The sequence below is a fragment of the Coregonus clupeaformis genome, chromosome 7, assembly GCF_020615455.1.
Source record: "Coregonus clupeaformis isolate EN_2021a chromosome 7, ASM2061545v1, whole genome shotgun sequence".
NCBI classification, from domain to species: Eukaryota; Metazoa; Chordata; class Actinopteri; order Salmoniformes; family Salmonidae; genus Coregonus; species Coregonus clupeaformis.
The window spans coordinates 52463463-52479810 of NC_059198.1; the positions used below are offsets into that span (position 1 = coordinate 52463463).

General features: G+C 36.3%; 1 protein-coding gene across 2 annotated transcripts in view; it reads right to left on the reverse strand.

Annotated features, from left to right (window-relative positions):
* LOC121556450 (1-phosphatidylinositol 4,5-bisphosphate phosphodiesterase delta-1) overlaps positions 1–16348 on the reverse strand; it is a 112655-nt gene that overhangs the window by 32381 nt on the left and 63926 nt on the right. The window contains exons 8-12 of one of the 2 annotated variants that reach the window (XM_041870348.2): positions 11888–12032; positions 10679–10831; positions 8119–8286; positions 1400–1556; positions 53–169 (exon numbers count right to left, since the gene is read on the reverse strand). In XM_041870348.2, coding sequence (XP_041726282.1) covers positions 53–169; positions 1400–1556; positions 8119–8286; positions 10679–10831; positions 11888–12032 — 740 coding nt within the window. Of the gene's footprint in view, positions 1–52; positions 170–584; positions 1557–8118; positions 8287–10678; positions 10832–11887; positions 12033–16348 lie in introns of those variants that run through there. The other variant, XM_045221429.1, reaches the window with a different exon arrangement.

Below are 16348 nucleotides of genomic sequence, written 5' to 3' on the forward strand. Positions count from 1 at the left end.
TAACTGTAACGGATTCCATTTAGAAAGTAACCAACCCTGGTAGTAGGTTTACCTGTCTGACAGCCTGCGTTCCACAGGGGAACAGGGTTGTAGTTGGAGGAGTCTGTTCTGGAGCCGGCTGGGTAAATACGGCTCAGCTTGGTCATGTTGTGGTGGATAAAGGCTTTCGCTTGGAGAGAGGTAAACCAGACAGGATAGTGGTGCAATCATTGTAAGAACTGTTTTCTAGAACATGCATAATGAAAGCTGTTTTCTAGAACATGCATAATGAAAGCTGTTTTCTAGAACATGCATAATGAAAGCTGTTTTCTAGAACATGCATAATGAAAGCTGTTTTCTAGAACATGCATAATGAAAGCTGTTTTCTAGAACATGCATAATGGAAGCTGTTTTCTAAAACATGCATAATGAAAGCTGTTTTCTAGAACATGCATAATGAAAGCTTGCTGTTATTCATTAAAATTTTTTTTACATTTTAGTCATTTAGCAGACGCTCTTATCCAGAGCGACTTATAGTTAGTGAGTGCATACATTTTTCATTCAGGCTTGCTGTTATCCAGGCTTGACAGAAGAGAGGGATTTACCTGCTGTCTCAGCCAGGTGAACAGCCTTGACAGAAGAGAGGGATTTACCTGCTGTCTCAGCCAGGTGAACGGCCTTGACAGAAGAGAGGGATTTACCTGCTGTCTCAGCCAGGTGAACGGCCTTGACAGAAGAGAGGGATTTACCTGCTGTCTCAGCCAGGTGAACGGCCTTGACAGAAGAGAGGGATTTACCTGCTGTCTCAGCCAGGTGAACGGCCTTGACAGAAGAGAGGGATTTACCTGCTGTCTCAGCCAGGTTAACGGCCTTGACAGAAGAGAGGGATTTACCTGCTGTCTCAGCCAGGTGAACAGCCTTGACAGAAGAGAGGGATTTACCTGCTGTCTCAGCCAGGTGAACAGCCTTGACAGAAGAGAGGGATTTACCTGCTGTCTCAGCCAGGTGAACAGCCTTGACAGAAGAGAGGGATTTACCTGCTGTCTCAGCCAGGTGAACAGCCTTGACAGAAGAGAGGGATTTACCTGCTGTCTCAGCCAGGGAACAGCCTTGACAGAAGAGAGGGATTTACCTGCTGTCTCAGCCAGGTGAACGGCCTTGACAGAAGAGAGGGATTTACCTGCTGTCTCAGCCAGGTGAACGGCCTTGACAGAAGAGAGGGATTTACCTGCTGTCTCAGCCAGGTTAACGGCCTTGACAGAAGAGAGGGATTTACCTGCTGTCTCAGCCAGGTGAACAGCCTTGACAGAAGAGAGGGATTTACCTGCTGTCTCAGCCAGGTGAACAGCCTTGACAGAAGAGAGGGATTTACCTGCTGTCTCAGCCAGGTGAACAGCCTTGACAGAAGAGAGGGATTTACCTGCTGTCTCAGCCAGGTGAACAGCCTTGCTCTCTTTGAAGGAGGACATCTCGTAGAAGGCCTGGTTGTGTTTGGCGTGATCGAATCCTGAGAAGTGGACACTCTTACAGTAGATCACCAAGTTAGACAGCTGCTTGGATAACTTCATCTTTGACTTCTGAAAAGCAATAAGACATCATGTGTATAATATCATGTGTATAATATCATGTGTATAATATCATGTGTATAATATCATGTGTATAATATCATCTATATAATATCATCTGTATAATATCATATGTATAATATCATGTGTATAATATCATATGTATAATATATTATGTGTATAATATAATGTGTATAATATCATGTGTATAATATCATGTGTATAATATCATGTGTATAATATCATGTGTATAATATCATCTATATAATATCAGCTGTATAATATCATATGTATAATATCATGTGTATAATATAATGTGTATAATATCATGTGTATAATATCATGTGTATAATATCATGTGTATAATATCATGTGTATAATATCATGTGTATAATATCATGTGTATAATATCATATGTATAATATCATGTGTATAATATCATGTGTATAATATCATGTGTGTAATATCATGTGTATAATATCATCTGTATAATATCATATGTATAATATCATGTGTATAATATCATATGTATAATATCATGTGTATAATATCATGTGTATAATATCATGTGTATAATATCATGTGTATAATATCATGTGTATAATATCATATGTATAATATCATGTGTATAATATCATGTGTATAATATCATATGTATAATATCATGTGTATAATATCATGTGTATAATATCATGTGTATAATATCATGTGTATAATATCATGTGTATAATATCATGTGTATAATATCATGTGTATAATATCATGTGTATAATATCATATGTATAAAATCATGTGTATAATATCATGTGTATAATATCATGTGTATAATATCATGTGTATAATATCATGTGTATAATATCATGTTTATAATATAATATGTATAATATCATGTGTATAATATCATGTGTATAATATCATGTGTATAATATCATGTGTATAATATCATGTGTATAATATCATATGTATAATATCATGTGTATAATATCATGTGTATAATATCATATGTATAATATCATTTGTATAATATCATATGTATAATATAATGTGTATAATATCATATGTATAATATCATGTGTATAATATCATATGTATAATATCATGTGTATAATATCATGTGTATAATATCATGTGTATAATATCATGTGTATAATATCATGTGTATAATATCATATGTATAATATCATGTGTATAATATCATGTGTATAATATCATGTGTATAATATCATGTGTATAATATCATGTGTATAATATCATGTGTATAATATCATGTGTATAATATCATGTGTATAATATCATATGTATAATATCATGTGTATAATATCATGTGTATAATATCATGTGTATAATATCATGTGTATAATATCATATGTATAATATCATGTGTATAATATCATGTGTATAATATCATATGTATAATATAATGTGTATAATATCATGTGTATAATATCATGTGTATAATATCATGTGTATATAATATCATGTGTATAATATCATGTGTATAATATCATGTGTATAATATAATGTGTATAATATCATATGTATAATATCATGTGTATATAATATCATGTGTATAATATCATGTGTATAATATCATGTGTATAATATCATGTGTATAATATCATATGTATAATATCATGTGTATAATATCATATGTATAATATCATGTGTATAATATCATGTGTATAATATCATGTGTATAATATCATGTGTATATAATATCATGTGTATAATATCATGTGTATAATATCATGTGTATAATATCATGTGTATAATATCATGTGTATAATATCATATGTATAATATAATGTGTATAATATCATGTGTATAATATCATGTGTATAATATCATGTGTATAATATAATGTGTATAATATCATGTGTATAATATCATATGTATAATATCATGTGTATAATATCATATGTATAATATCATGTGTATAATATCATATGTATAATATCATGTGTATAATATCATGTGTATAATATCATGTGTATAATATCATGTGTATAATATCATGTGTATAATATCATGTGTATAATATCATGTGTATAATATCATGTGTATAATATCATGTGTATAATATCATGTGTATAATATCATGTGTATAATATCATGTGTATAATATCATGTGTATAATATCATGTGTATAATATCATGTGTATATAATATCATGTGTATAATATCATGTGTATAATTTCATGTGTATAATATCATGTGTATAATATCATGTGTATAATATCATGTGTATAATATCATGTGTATAATATCATGTGTATAATATCATATGTATAATATCATGTGTATAATATCATATGTATAATATCATGTGTATAATATCATGTGTATAATATCATGTGTATATAATATCTTGTGTATAATATCATGTGTATAATATCATGTGTATAATATCATGTGTATAATATCATATGTATAATATCATGTATAATATCATGTGTATAATATCATGTGTATAATATCATGTGTATAATATCATGTGTATAATATCATGTGTATAATATCATATATGTATAATATCATGTGTATAATATCATGTGTATAATATCATGTGTATAATATCATGTGTATAATATCATGTGTATAATATCATGTGTATAATATCATGTGTATAATATCATGTGTATAATATCATGTGTATAATATCATATGTATAATATCATGTGTATAATATCATGTGTATAATATCATGTGTATAATATCATGTGTATAATATCATGTGTATAATATCATATGTATAATATCATGTGTATAATATCATGTGTATAATATCATGTGTATAATATCAATGTATAATATCATGTGTATAATATCATGTGTATAATATCATGTGTATAATATCATGTGTATAATATCATGTGTATAATATCATGTGTATAATATCATATGTATAATATCATGTGTATAATATCATATGTATAATATCATGTGTATAATATCATGTGTATAATATCATGTGTATAATATCATGTGTATATAATATCATGTGTATAATATCATGTGTATAATATCATGTGTATAATATCATGTGTATAATATAATGTGTATAATATCATGTGTATAATATCATATGTATAATATCATGTGTATAATATCATATGTATAATATCATGTGTATAATATCATGTGTATAATATCATGTGTATAATATCATGTGTATATAATATCATGTGTATAATATCATGTGTATAATATCATGTGTATAATATCATGTGTATAATATCATGTGTATAATATCATGTGTATAATATCATATGTATAATATCATGTGTATAATATCATGTGTATAATATCATGTGTATATAATATCATGTGTATAATATCATGTGTATAATATCATGTGTATAATATCATGTGTATAATATAATGTGTATAATATCATGTGTATAATATCATATGTATAATATCATGTGTATAATATCATATGTATAATATCATGTGTATAATATCATGTGTATAATATCATGTGTATAATATCATGTGTATATAATATCATGTGTATAATATCATGTGTATAATATCATGTGTATAATATCATGTGTATAATATCATGTGTATAATATCATGTGTATAATATCATATGTATAATATCATGTGTATAATATCATGTGTATATAATATCATGTGTATAATATCATGTGTATAATATCATGTGTATAATATCATGTGTATAATATCATGTGTATAATATCATGTGTATAATATCATGTGTATAATATAATATGTATAATATCATGTGTATAATATCATGTGTATAATATCATGTGTATATAATATCATGTGTATAATATCATGTGTATAATATCATGTGTATAATATCATGTGTATAATATCATGTGTATAATATCATGTGTATAATATCATATGTATAATATCATGTGTATAATATCATATGTATAATATCATGTGTATAATATCATGTGTATAATATCATGTGTATAATATCATGTGTATATAATATCATGTGTATAATATCATGTGTATAATATCATGTGTATAATATCATGTGTATAATATCATGTGTATAATATCATATGTATAATATCATGTGTATAATATCATGTGTATATAATATCATGTGTATAATATCATGTGTATAATATCATGTGTATAATATCATGTGTATAATATCATGTGTATAATATCATGTGTGTAATATCATGTGTATAATGTCCATGTATTTCCATACAGTTGAAGTCGGAAGTTTATATAAACTTAGGTTGGAGTCATTAAAACTTGTTTTTCAACCACTCCACACATTTCTTGTTAACAAACTATAGTTTTGGCAAGTCGGTTAGGACATCTACTTTGTGCATGACACAAGTAATTTTTCCAACAGTTGTTTACAGATTATTTCACAATTGCATCGCAATTCCAGTGGGTCAGAAGTTTACATACACTAAGTTGACTGTGCCTTTTAGCAGCTTGGAAAATTCCAGAAAATGATGTCATGGCTTTAGAAGCTTCTGATAGGCTAATTGACATAATTTGAGTCAATTGGAGGTGTACCTGTGGATGTATTTCAAGGGCGACCTTCAAACTCAGTGCCTCTTTGCTTGACATCATGGGAAAATCAAAAGAAATCAGCCAAGACCTCAGAACATTTTTTGTAGACCTCCACAAGTCTGGTTCATCCTTGGGAGGAATTTCCAAACGCCTGGAGGTGCCACGTTCATCTGTACAAACAATAGTACGCAAGTATAAACACCATGGGACCACGCAGCCGTCATACCGCTCAGGAAGGAGATGCATTCTGTCTCCTAGAGATGAACGTACTTTGGTGCGAGAAGTGCAAATAAATCCCAGAACAACAGCAAAGGACCTTGTGAAGATGATGGAGGAAACAGGTACAAAAGTATCAATATCCACAGTAAAACGAGTCCTATGTCGACATAACCTGAAAGGCCGTTCAGCAAGGAAGAAGCCAATGCTCCAAAACCGCCATTAAAAAAGCCAGACTACGGTTTGCAACTGCACATGGGGAATAAGATCGTACTTTTTGGAGAAATGTCCTCTGGTCTGATGAAACAAAAATAGAACTGTTTGGCCATAATGACCATCGTTATGTTTAGAGGAAAAAGGGGCAGCTTGCAAGCCGAAGAACACCATCCCAACCGTGAAGCACGGGGTGGCAGCATCATGCTGTGGGGGTGCTTTGCTGCAGGAGGGACTGGTGCACTTCACAAAATAGATGGCATCATGAGGAAGGAAAATATGTGGATATATTGAAGCAACATCTCAAGACATCAGTCAGGAAGTAAAAGCTTGGTCGCAAATGGGTCTTCCAAATGGACAATGACCCCAAGCATACTTCCAAAGTTGTGGCAAAATGGCTTAAGGACAACAAAGTCAAGGTATTGGAGTGGCCATCACAAAGCCCTGACCTCAATCCTATAGAAAATGTGTGGGCAGAACTGAAAAAGCGTGTGCGAGCAAGGAGGCCTACAAACCTGACTCAGTTACACCAGCTCTGTCAGGAGGAATGGGACAAAATTCACCCAACGTATTGTGGGAAGCTTGTGGAAGGCTACCCAAAACGTTTGACCCAAGTTAAACAATGTAAAGGCAATGCTACCAAATACTAATTGAGTGTATGTAAACTTCTGACCCACTGGGAATGTGATGAAAGAAATAAAAGCTGAAATAAATCATTCTCTCTACTATTATTCTGACATTTCACATTCTTAAAATAAAGTGGTGATCCTAACTGACCTAAGACAGGGAATTTGTACTAGGATTAAATGTCAGGAATTGTGAAAAACTGAGTTTAAATGTATTTGGCTAAGGTGTATGTAAACTTCCGACTTCAACTGTACATATTACCTCAATTACCTGGACTAACCGGTGCCGCCGCACATTGACTCTGTACCGGTACCCCCTGTACATAGCCTCGCTACTGTTATTTTATTTTACTGCTGCTCTTTAATTATTTGTTATTTTTATTTTTTACTTATCTATTTTTAAAACTGCATTTTTGGTTAAGGTCTTCTAAGTAAGCATTTCACTGTAAGGTCTACACCTGTTGTATTCGGCGAATGTGGCAAATAAAATTGGATTTGATTTGATTTATATTCTAACCCCAACCCTTCCCTCCACATACACTGATACATCACACTCTCTTCTTTGAGCCCTCCCCTCTCTTTATTCATGTCTTGTTTAGTCTGATGTTTTGATTTGAGCCCTGTTTTGTTGTTTTTATATAATTGTTTTTATAATTGTAAAGCGACTTTGGGTCCTTGAAAAGTGCTATACAAGTCCCATGTATTATTATACTGCACTACTTTTGACCAAAGTCCTATGGGCCCTGGTAGTGCACTATATAGGGAATAGGGTGCCATTCTCTGGTCTAAAGTAGTGCACTATATAGGGAATAGGGTACCATTCTCTGGTCTAAAGTAGTGCACTATATAGGGAATAGGGTACCATTCTCTGGTCTAAAGTAGTGCACTATATAGGGAATAGGGTGCCATTCTCTGGTCTAACGTAGTGCACTATATAGGGAATAGGGTGCCATTTGGGACTCCATGTCTTTAACTACCACAGCAGTGTGTTACCATACCTTGGGTTTGGCCTTCTGTCCACTGGAGTCTATCTTGGAGTCCTTGATCTCTGCAGCCTCGTCCTCCTCTGAGACGCTGTCGTTCTCTACTCCAGGACTGATGCTGCTGAAGACGGCATCCAGCTTGTTCAGACGTTTACCCTTGATGATGAACCGACCCTTCAGCTCCTACACAGAGACAGACAGATACACATTGTGTTGATGGAGATGCATCTATTATAGATATTCTAATGATCATTGTCAATGCAAATACAAACCAAATACCAGGACACCTTGTTTTTGTTGTTGTTTTTTACAAAGATTACCAGTGGAACCCCATCAACAGCCAATAAGAGGTGAGAGAAACCTTTTATGCAAAGTGTAAATTCCCCTTTCCACAATACCACAGCCATCCCATGCTATACATGGACAACACTGTCTAAATGGGGCTGTGGGACATCACTAAAAGATGATTCCAGACTATTGTCTCAGCTCTCTTTGTGTTTTAATACTGTCGCCTGGACTCGCCTAACCCCTAGGGTTATCTGCACTGCTATTCTCCAAGGAGAGAGAGAGAGAGAGAGAGAGAGAGAGAGAGAGAGAGAGGGAGAGAGAGAGAGACACAGAGAGAGAGAGAGAGAGAGAGAGAGAGAGAGAGAGAGAGAGAGAGAGAGAGAGAGAGAGAGAGAGAGAGAGAGAGAGAGAGAGAGAGAGAGAGAGAGAGAGAGAGAGAGAGAGAGAGAGAGACCTGGCTCTCAACAGAAGACAGGCTATGTGCACACTGCCCACAAAATGAGGTGGAAACTGAGCTGCACTTCCTAACATCCTGCCAAATGTATGACCATATTAGAGACACATATTTCCCTCAGATTACACAGACCCACAAAGAATTCAAAAGCAAATCCAATTTTGATAAAATCCCTTATCTACTGGGTGAAATACCACAGTGTGCCATCACAGCAGCAAGATTTGTGACCTGTTGCCACAAGAAAAGGGCAAGGGGTGAAGAACAAACACCATTGTAAATACAACACATATTTATGTTTATTTATTTTCCCATTTGTACTTTAACTATTTGCACATTGTTACAACACTGTATATAGACATAATATGACATTTTAAATGTCTCTATTCCTTTCGAACTTTTGTGAGTAATGTTTACTGTTCATTTGTATTATTTATTTCACTTTTGTTTATTATCTATTTCACTTGATTTGGCAATGAAACATATGTTTCCCATGCCAATAAAGCCCTTAAATTGAAAAATAAATTGAATTGAGAGAGAGAGAGAGAGAGAGAGAGAGAGAGAGAGAGAGAGAGAGAGAGAGAGAGAGAGAGAGAGAGAGAGAGAGAGAGAGAGAGAGAGAGAGAGAGAGAGAAGGAAGAGAGAGAGAGACAGAGAGAGAGACAGAGAGAGAGAGAGAGAGAGAGAGAGAGAGAGAGAGAGAGAGAGAGAGAGAGAGAGAGAGAGAGAGAGAGAGAGAGAGAGAGAGAGAGAGAGAGAGAGAGAGAGAGAGAGAGAGAGAGAGAGAGAGAGAGAGAGAGAGAGAGAGAGAGGAAGGAAGAGAGAGAGATTAACTTAGTTTTCTCCAGCAACTTTCTCTGTGAGGAGAAAACAAATCATTACCGCTGTTAAAGGGAAATTCCATCACTTTTCAACAGTTTTTCTTACTTTTAATCCTACCATGTGATGACAGAAACTGTTAGCCTCATAGACAGACAGGTTCTAACAACCAGATACTGTTAGCCTCATAGACAGACAGGCACTAATAGACAGATACTGTTAGCCTCATAGACAGACAGGTTCTAACAACCAGATACTGTTAGCCTCAGAGACAGACAGGTTCTAACAGACAGATACTGTTAGCCTCATAGACAGACAGGCTCTAACAACCAGATACTGTTAGCCTCATAGACAGACAGGCTCTAACAACCAGATACTGTTAGCCTCATAGACAGACAGGCTCTAACAACCAGATACTGTTAGCCTCATAGACAGACAGGCTCTAACAACCAGATACTGTTAGCCTCATAGACAGACAGGCTCTAACAACCAGATACTGTTAGCCTCATAGAGAGACAGGCTCTAACAACCAGATACTGTTAGCAGGGAAATCACATTCCTTCTGGTAACACCCCAATCCTATCCCACTCAGTCAAAGTAGGTTTGTGCTTCTAGCACTGTCGGAGCTAGAAGCACAAGCATTTCGCTACACCCGCAATAACATCTGCTAAGCACTTGTATGTGACAAATAAAATTTGATTTGATTTGATGTTGGTGTTCTTCCTTAACACACTCAGTACGGACTTAAAAACTTCCATCTGTCTAACATCCACAACTTATTCAGGCTGCCTCTTAGCTTTCATATTTAAAGTACTGGGTATGGAGCTCCAGGCTTTAACCACAGAGGGGTGAAAAACAAACAAGATTAGATGGATGGATGGATGGATGGATGGGTGGGTGGGTGGGTGAATTGATGGATGGGTGGATGGATGGATGGATGGGTGGATGGATGGATGGGTGGTTGGGTGGATGAATTGATGGATGTATGGGTGGATTGATTATCTGCTAGTCTTTGACCTGCGGTGAGGGGAAGGCAGTGGGCATCTGGTGCTCCAGGGGGGAGGTGAGCAGGGCGCTGCCCAGGATGGACCTCATGTGCTGGGCCATCAGCTTCTGCTGCTCCAGGGTGCAGTGGTTCTCCAGGGACAGGATCACTGGGTATTCTGATGTCTGGGGGACAGGAGGACAACAACACATCATTACCAGTCATGTCCATCTCTGGGGGACAGGAGGACAACAACACATCATTACCAGTCATGTTCATCTCTGGGGGACAGGAGGACAACAACACATCATTACCAGTCATGTCCATCTCTGGGGGACAGGAGGACAACAACACATCATTACCAGTCATGTCCATCTCTGGGGGACAGGAGGACAACAACACATCATTACCAGTCATGTCCATCTCTGGGGGACAGGAGGACAACAACACATCATTACCAGTCATGTTCATCTCTACTGGTGATCACAGGGCTGGTTTGACTTTATGGTGAAACTTCACCTTGAAGGCGTACTCCTTGAAGGGTTAGGGTCTGGGTTAGGGGTTAGGGGTTAGGGGTTAGACTGACTTTGAAGGCATACTCCTTGAAGGGTTAGGGTCTGGGTTAGGGGTTAAGGTTAGGGTCAGGGTTAGACTGACCTTGACGGCATACTCCTTAATGGGTTAGGGTCAGGGGTTAGGGTTAGGGTTAGAGGTCATGGGTTAGGGGTTAGGGGTTAGACTGACTTTGAAGGCATACTCCTTGATGGGTTAGGGTTAGGGTTAGCACCAGGGTTAGGGTTACCTTGAAGGCATACTCCTTGATGGGTTAGGGTTAGGGTCAGAGGTTAGGGTTAGGGTTAGGGTCAGGGGTTAGGGTTAGGGTTAGGGTCAGTGGTCAGTGGTCAGTGGTCAGGGGTTAGGGGTTAGGGTTAGGGGTTAGGGTTAGGGTCAGGGGTTAGGGTTAGGGTCAGGGGTTAGGGTTAGGGTCAGGGGTTAGGGGTTAGGGTTAGGGTCAGAGGTTAGGGTTAGGGTTAGGGTCAGGGGTTAGGGTCAGGGTCAGGGGTTAGGGTCAGGGTCAGGGGTTAGGGTCAGGGTCAGGGGTCAGTGGTCAGGGGTCAGGGGTTAGGGTTAGGGTCAGGGGTCAGGGTTAGGGTTACCTTGAAGGCATACTCCTTGATGGGTTAGGGTTAGGGTTAGGGTCAGGGGTTAGGGTTAGGGTTAGGGTTAGGGGTCAGGGTTACCTTGAAGGCATACTCCTTGATGGCCTTGATGACGTCTTTAAACAGGACCTTGGAGGTGAGGGTGTGGCCATGGTAGATGACTGGCTCACCCTGGGCCCCGTCCCAACAGTCTAACTCCACACAACGACAACTCTTCATGAGGGCCCTAAGGATCACAACACAATCAACACACACATAGAGTACTACTACTATATCTAGTACTGTATCTAGTACTATATCTATTATATATAGTACTGTATCTAGTACTATATCTATTATATCTAGTACTGTATCTAGTACTATATCTATTATATATAGTACTGTATCTAGTACTATATCTATTATATCTAGTACTGTATCTAGTACTATATCTACTATATCTACTACTGTATCTAGTACAATATCTATTATATCTAGAACTGTATCTAGTACAATATCTATTATATCTAGTACTGTATCTAGTACTACATCTACTATATCTAGTACTGTATATACTACAATATCTACTATATATAGTACTGTAACTAGCACTATATATATTATTATTTAGAACTGTATCTAGTACAATATTTATAATACCTAGTACTGTATCTAGTACTACATCTACTATATCTAGTACTATATCTATTATATCTAGTACTGTATGTAGTACTATATCTATTATATCTAGTACTGTATCTAGTAATATATATATATATATATATATATATTATATCTAGTATTGTATCTTGTACTACATCTACCATATCTAGTACTGTATGTAGTAAAATGTATATTATATCTAGTACTGTATTTAGTACTATATTTATTATATCTAGTACTCTATCTAGTACTATCTATTATATCTAGAACTGTATCTAGTACAATAATTATAATATCTAGTACTATATCTGTATCTAGTGATATATCTACTGTATCTAGTACTACATCTATTATATCTAGTACTGTATCTAGTACAATATATATTATATCTAGTACTATATCTGTATCTAGTGATATATATCTGTATCTAGTGATATATCTACTGTATCTAGTACTACATCTATTATATCTAGTACTGTATCTAGTACTTTATCTATTATATCTAGTACTATATCTATTATATCTAGTACTATATCTGTATCTAGTGATATATCTACTGTATCTAGTACTGTATCTGTATCTGTATCTAGTACTATATCTATTATATCTAGTACTATATCTATAATATCTACTACTATATCTACTATATCTTGTACTGTATCTGTATCTAGTACTATATCTACTATATCTTGTACTATATCTACTGTATCTAGTACTGTATCTGTATCTAGTACTATATCTAGTATATATGTCCTACTAGAACTGTATCAATACATTTTCATAGTCATACTGACATAGAACAATAGTCGAAGGCCTTTTGATAAAGCCCTCTCTTAAACTGCCCTTTGATAAGCCCTCTCTTAAACTGCCCTTTGATAAGCCCTCTCTTAAACTGCCCTTTGATAAGCCCTCTCTTAAACTGCCCTTTGATAAGCCCTCTCTTAAACTGCCCTTTGATAAGCCCTCTCTTATACTGCCCTTTTGATAAGCCCTCTCTTAAACTGCCCTTTGATAAGCCCTCTCTTATACTGCCCTTTGATAAGCCCTGTCTTATACTGCCCTTTGATAAGCCCTCTCTTAAACTGCCCTTTGATAAGCCCTCTCTTAAACTGCCTTTTGATAAGCCCTCTCTTAAACTGCCCTTTGATAAGCCCTCTCTTAAACTGCCCTTTGATAAGCCCTCTCTTAAACTGCCCTTTGATAAGCCCTCTCTTAAACTGCCCTTTGATAAGCCCTCTCTTAAACTGCCCTTTGATAAGCCCTCTCTTATACTGCCCTTTTGATAAGCCCTCTCTTATACTGCCCTTTGATAAGCCCTCTCTTATACTGCCCTTTTGATAAGTACTCTCTTATACTGCCCTTTGATAAGCCCTCTCTTAAACTGCCCTTTGATAAGCCCTCTCTTAAACTTCCCTTTGATAAGCCCTCTCTTAAACTGCCCTTTGATAAGCCCTCTCTTAAACTGCCCTTTGATAAGCCCTCTCTTAAACTGCCCTTTGATAAGCCCTCTCTTATACTGCCCTTTTGATAAGCCCTCTCTTATACTGCCCTTTTGATAAGCCCTCTCTTATACTGCCCTTTGATAAGCCCTCTCTTATACTGCCCTTTTGATAAGTACTCTCTTATACTGCCCTTTGATAAGCCCTCTCTTAAACTGCCCTTTGATAAGCCCTCTCTTAAACTTCCCTTTGATAAGCCCTCTCTTAAACTGCCCTTTGATAAGCCCTCTCTTAAACTGCCCTTTGATAAGCCCTCTCTTAAACTGCCCTTTGATAAGCCCTCTCTTATACTGCCCTTTTGATAAGCCCTCTCTTAAACTGCCCTTTGATAAGCCCTCTCTTATACTGCCCTTTGATAAGCCCTCTCTTAAACTGCCCTTTGATAAGCCCTCTCTTAAACTGCCTTTTGATAAGCCCTCTCTTAAACTGCCTTTTGATAAGCCCTCTCTTAAACTGCCCTTTGATAAGCCCTCTCTTAAACTGCCTTTTGATAAGCCCTCTCTTAAACTGCCCTTTGATAAGCCCTCTCTTATAATTTTACAACTGCATAGATGAGTTGTATGGTAAAAATGAATGTTTTCTTGATATAAGCAATGTGTAACTACATAGACACTGTAACAAAGGCATGTTAACTTCATGTAAACCTCTGTACTTTTGTGTAAGAGACTAGAGGTTGTATTCAGTAATATGTTTATGTACTGTTGTATGCAATATGTTGTAATATGTATGTATTATTTAAGGTACACTGTAAACCCCAATGTGCTGTCATTACTCAAAACGTATGAGGAAACCTGTTGCACTTAATATATCGGACTACAGTTACTCAAACCGATAGAGACGCTGTCACCCTGTAGGGGTCCAGATTTGAGTTGTATCAACTTGAACATTTTGAGTAACGCCTCCAGTAAGCCACGCCTCCAGACACATGTAATAATCTGAAGTACCCAAAAGGGCCACTAAATGTCTTGTGATAAATTACATAAAATCCTTGAACATACAAACATTCTGGTAGTTTACTGGTAAAATTCAAACGTTTAGAGTAATATACACTCCCTTTGCAACCCTGGCCACATCAGGCCACATCAGGCCACATCAGGCCACATCAGGCCACATCAGGCCACATCAGGCCTGTGAGTAGGGTTGCAAAATTCCGGTAACTTTCCCAAAATTCCCAGACTTTCAAAAGATCCTGTTTGAAAGATTTCCAGGAATCTTCCAACTGAGATTTCTGGAAAACCTGGGAAGTTTACCAGAATTTTGCAACCCTACCTGCAAGTCACATTATGCTGGCTTGCAAAATGATGTGTAATTCCTATTGGTATCCAGCCAGAGTTAGGATACATTCATAATGAATGCCAGGTCAGGAACAGTGAGGGGAGACTACCAAAGGCGTTTATACTGGAACAACCTAACTAAACGATTGGATTAGTTCAGAAAAACGTATGTTATGGGATCACGTGACCCTTGAACGAGATGGCCAAATGAACTGAGTAATTTCCAATTCTTAATCTTACCTCCACTTCTAGTTAAACCCCATTTGCTTTAGTCAAAACGAGTAATAGCCTCGGAAAAAGCCACTAGCCAGGAGCATGAGGACCCGTCCCTTCCCGAGGCCCAACAATTGCCAACCTCGTCCTCTGTAGAAGACATCCTTTCTGAGCTGAGATCCCAACAACAAGATAACCATCAACGCAGGGCGCCTGGATGAGGCAGAGGGGCGAATCCTCTCCATGGAAAGCTCCCTGGCAGACGCCATGGAAACAATAGCATCTGCTAAAAAGAAAATAGAGCATCTGGAAAAGAAAACAGAGGACCTGGAAAATAGGGGGCGCCAGAATAAATGCAATAAATGCAATTGCTAAAATATACTTAAGTATCAAAAGTAAAAGTAAAAGTATAAATAATTTCAAATTCCTTATATTATTATTTTTATTTTATTTTTATTGGCGGATAGTCAGGGGCACACTCCAACACTCAGACATAATTTACTAACGAAGCATGTGTGTTTAGTGAGTCCGCCAGATCAGAGGCATTAGGGATGACCAGGGATGTTCTCTTGATAAGTGCATGAATTGGACCATTTTCCTGTCAAAATGTAATGAGTATTTTTGGGTGTCAGGGAAAATGTATGGAGTAAAAAGCACATTATTTTCTTTAGGAATGTAGTGAAGTAAAATAAAAGTTGACAAAAATATAAATAGTAAAGTAAAGTACAGATAGCCCAAAAAACTACTTAAGTAGTACTTCAAGTATTTTTACTTAAGTACTTTACACCACTGCACCAGAGATGACTAGAGTTCCATTACTGTACAATGACATTGACTAGTACCTTAACTCTACTGAAAAATATACTATGTGCTCTCAAAAAGGAAAAAGCATACGTTGCGCTAATACAAAAGAC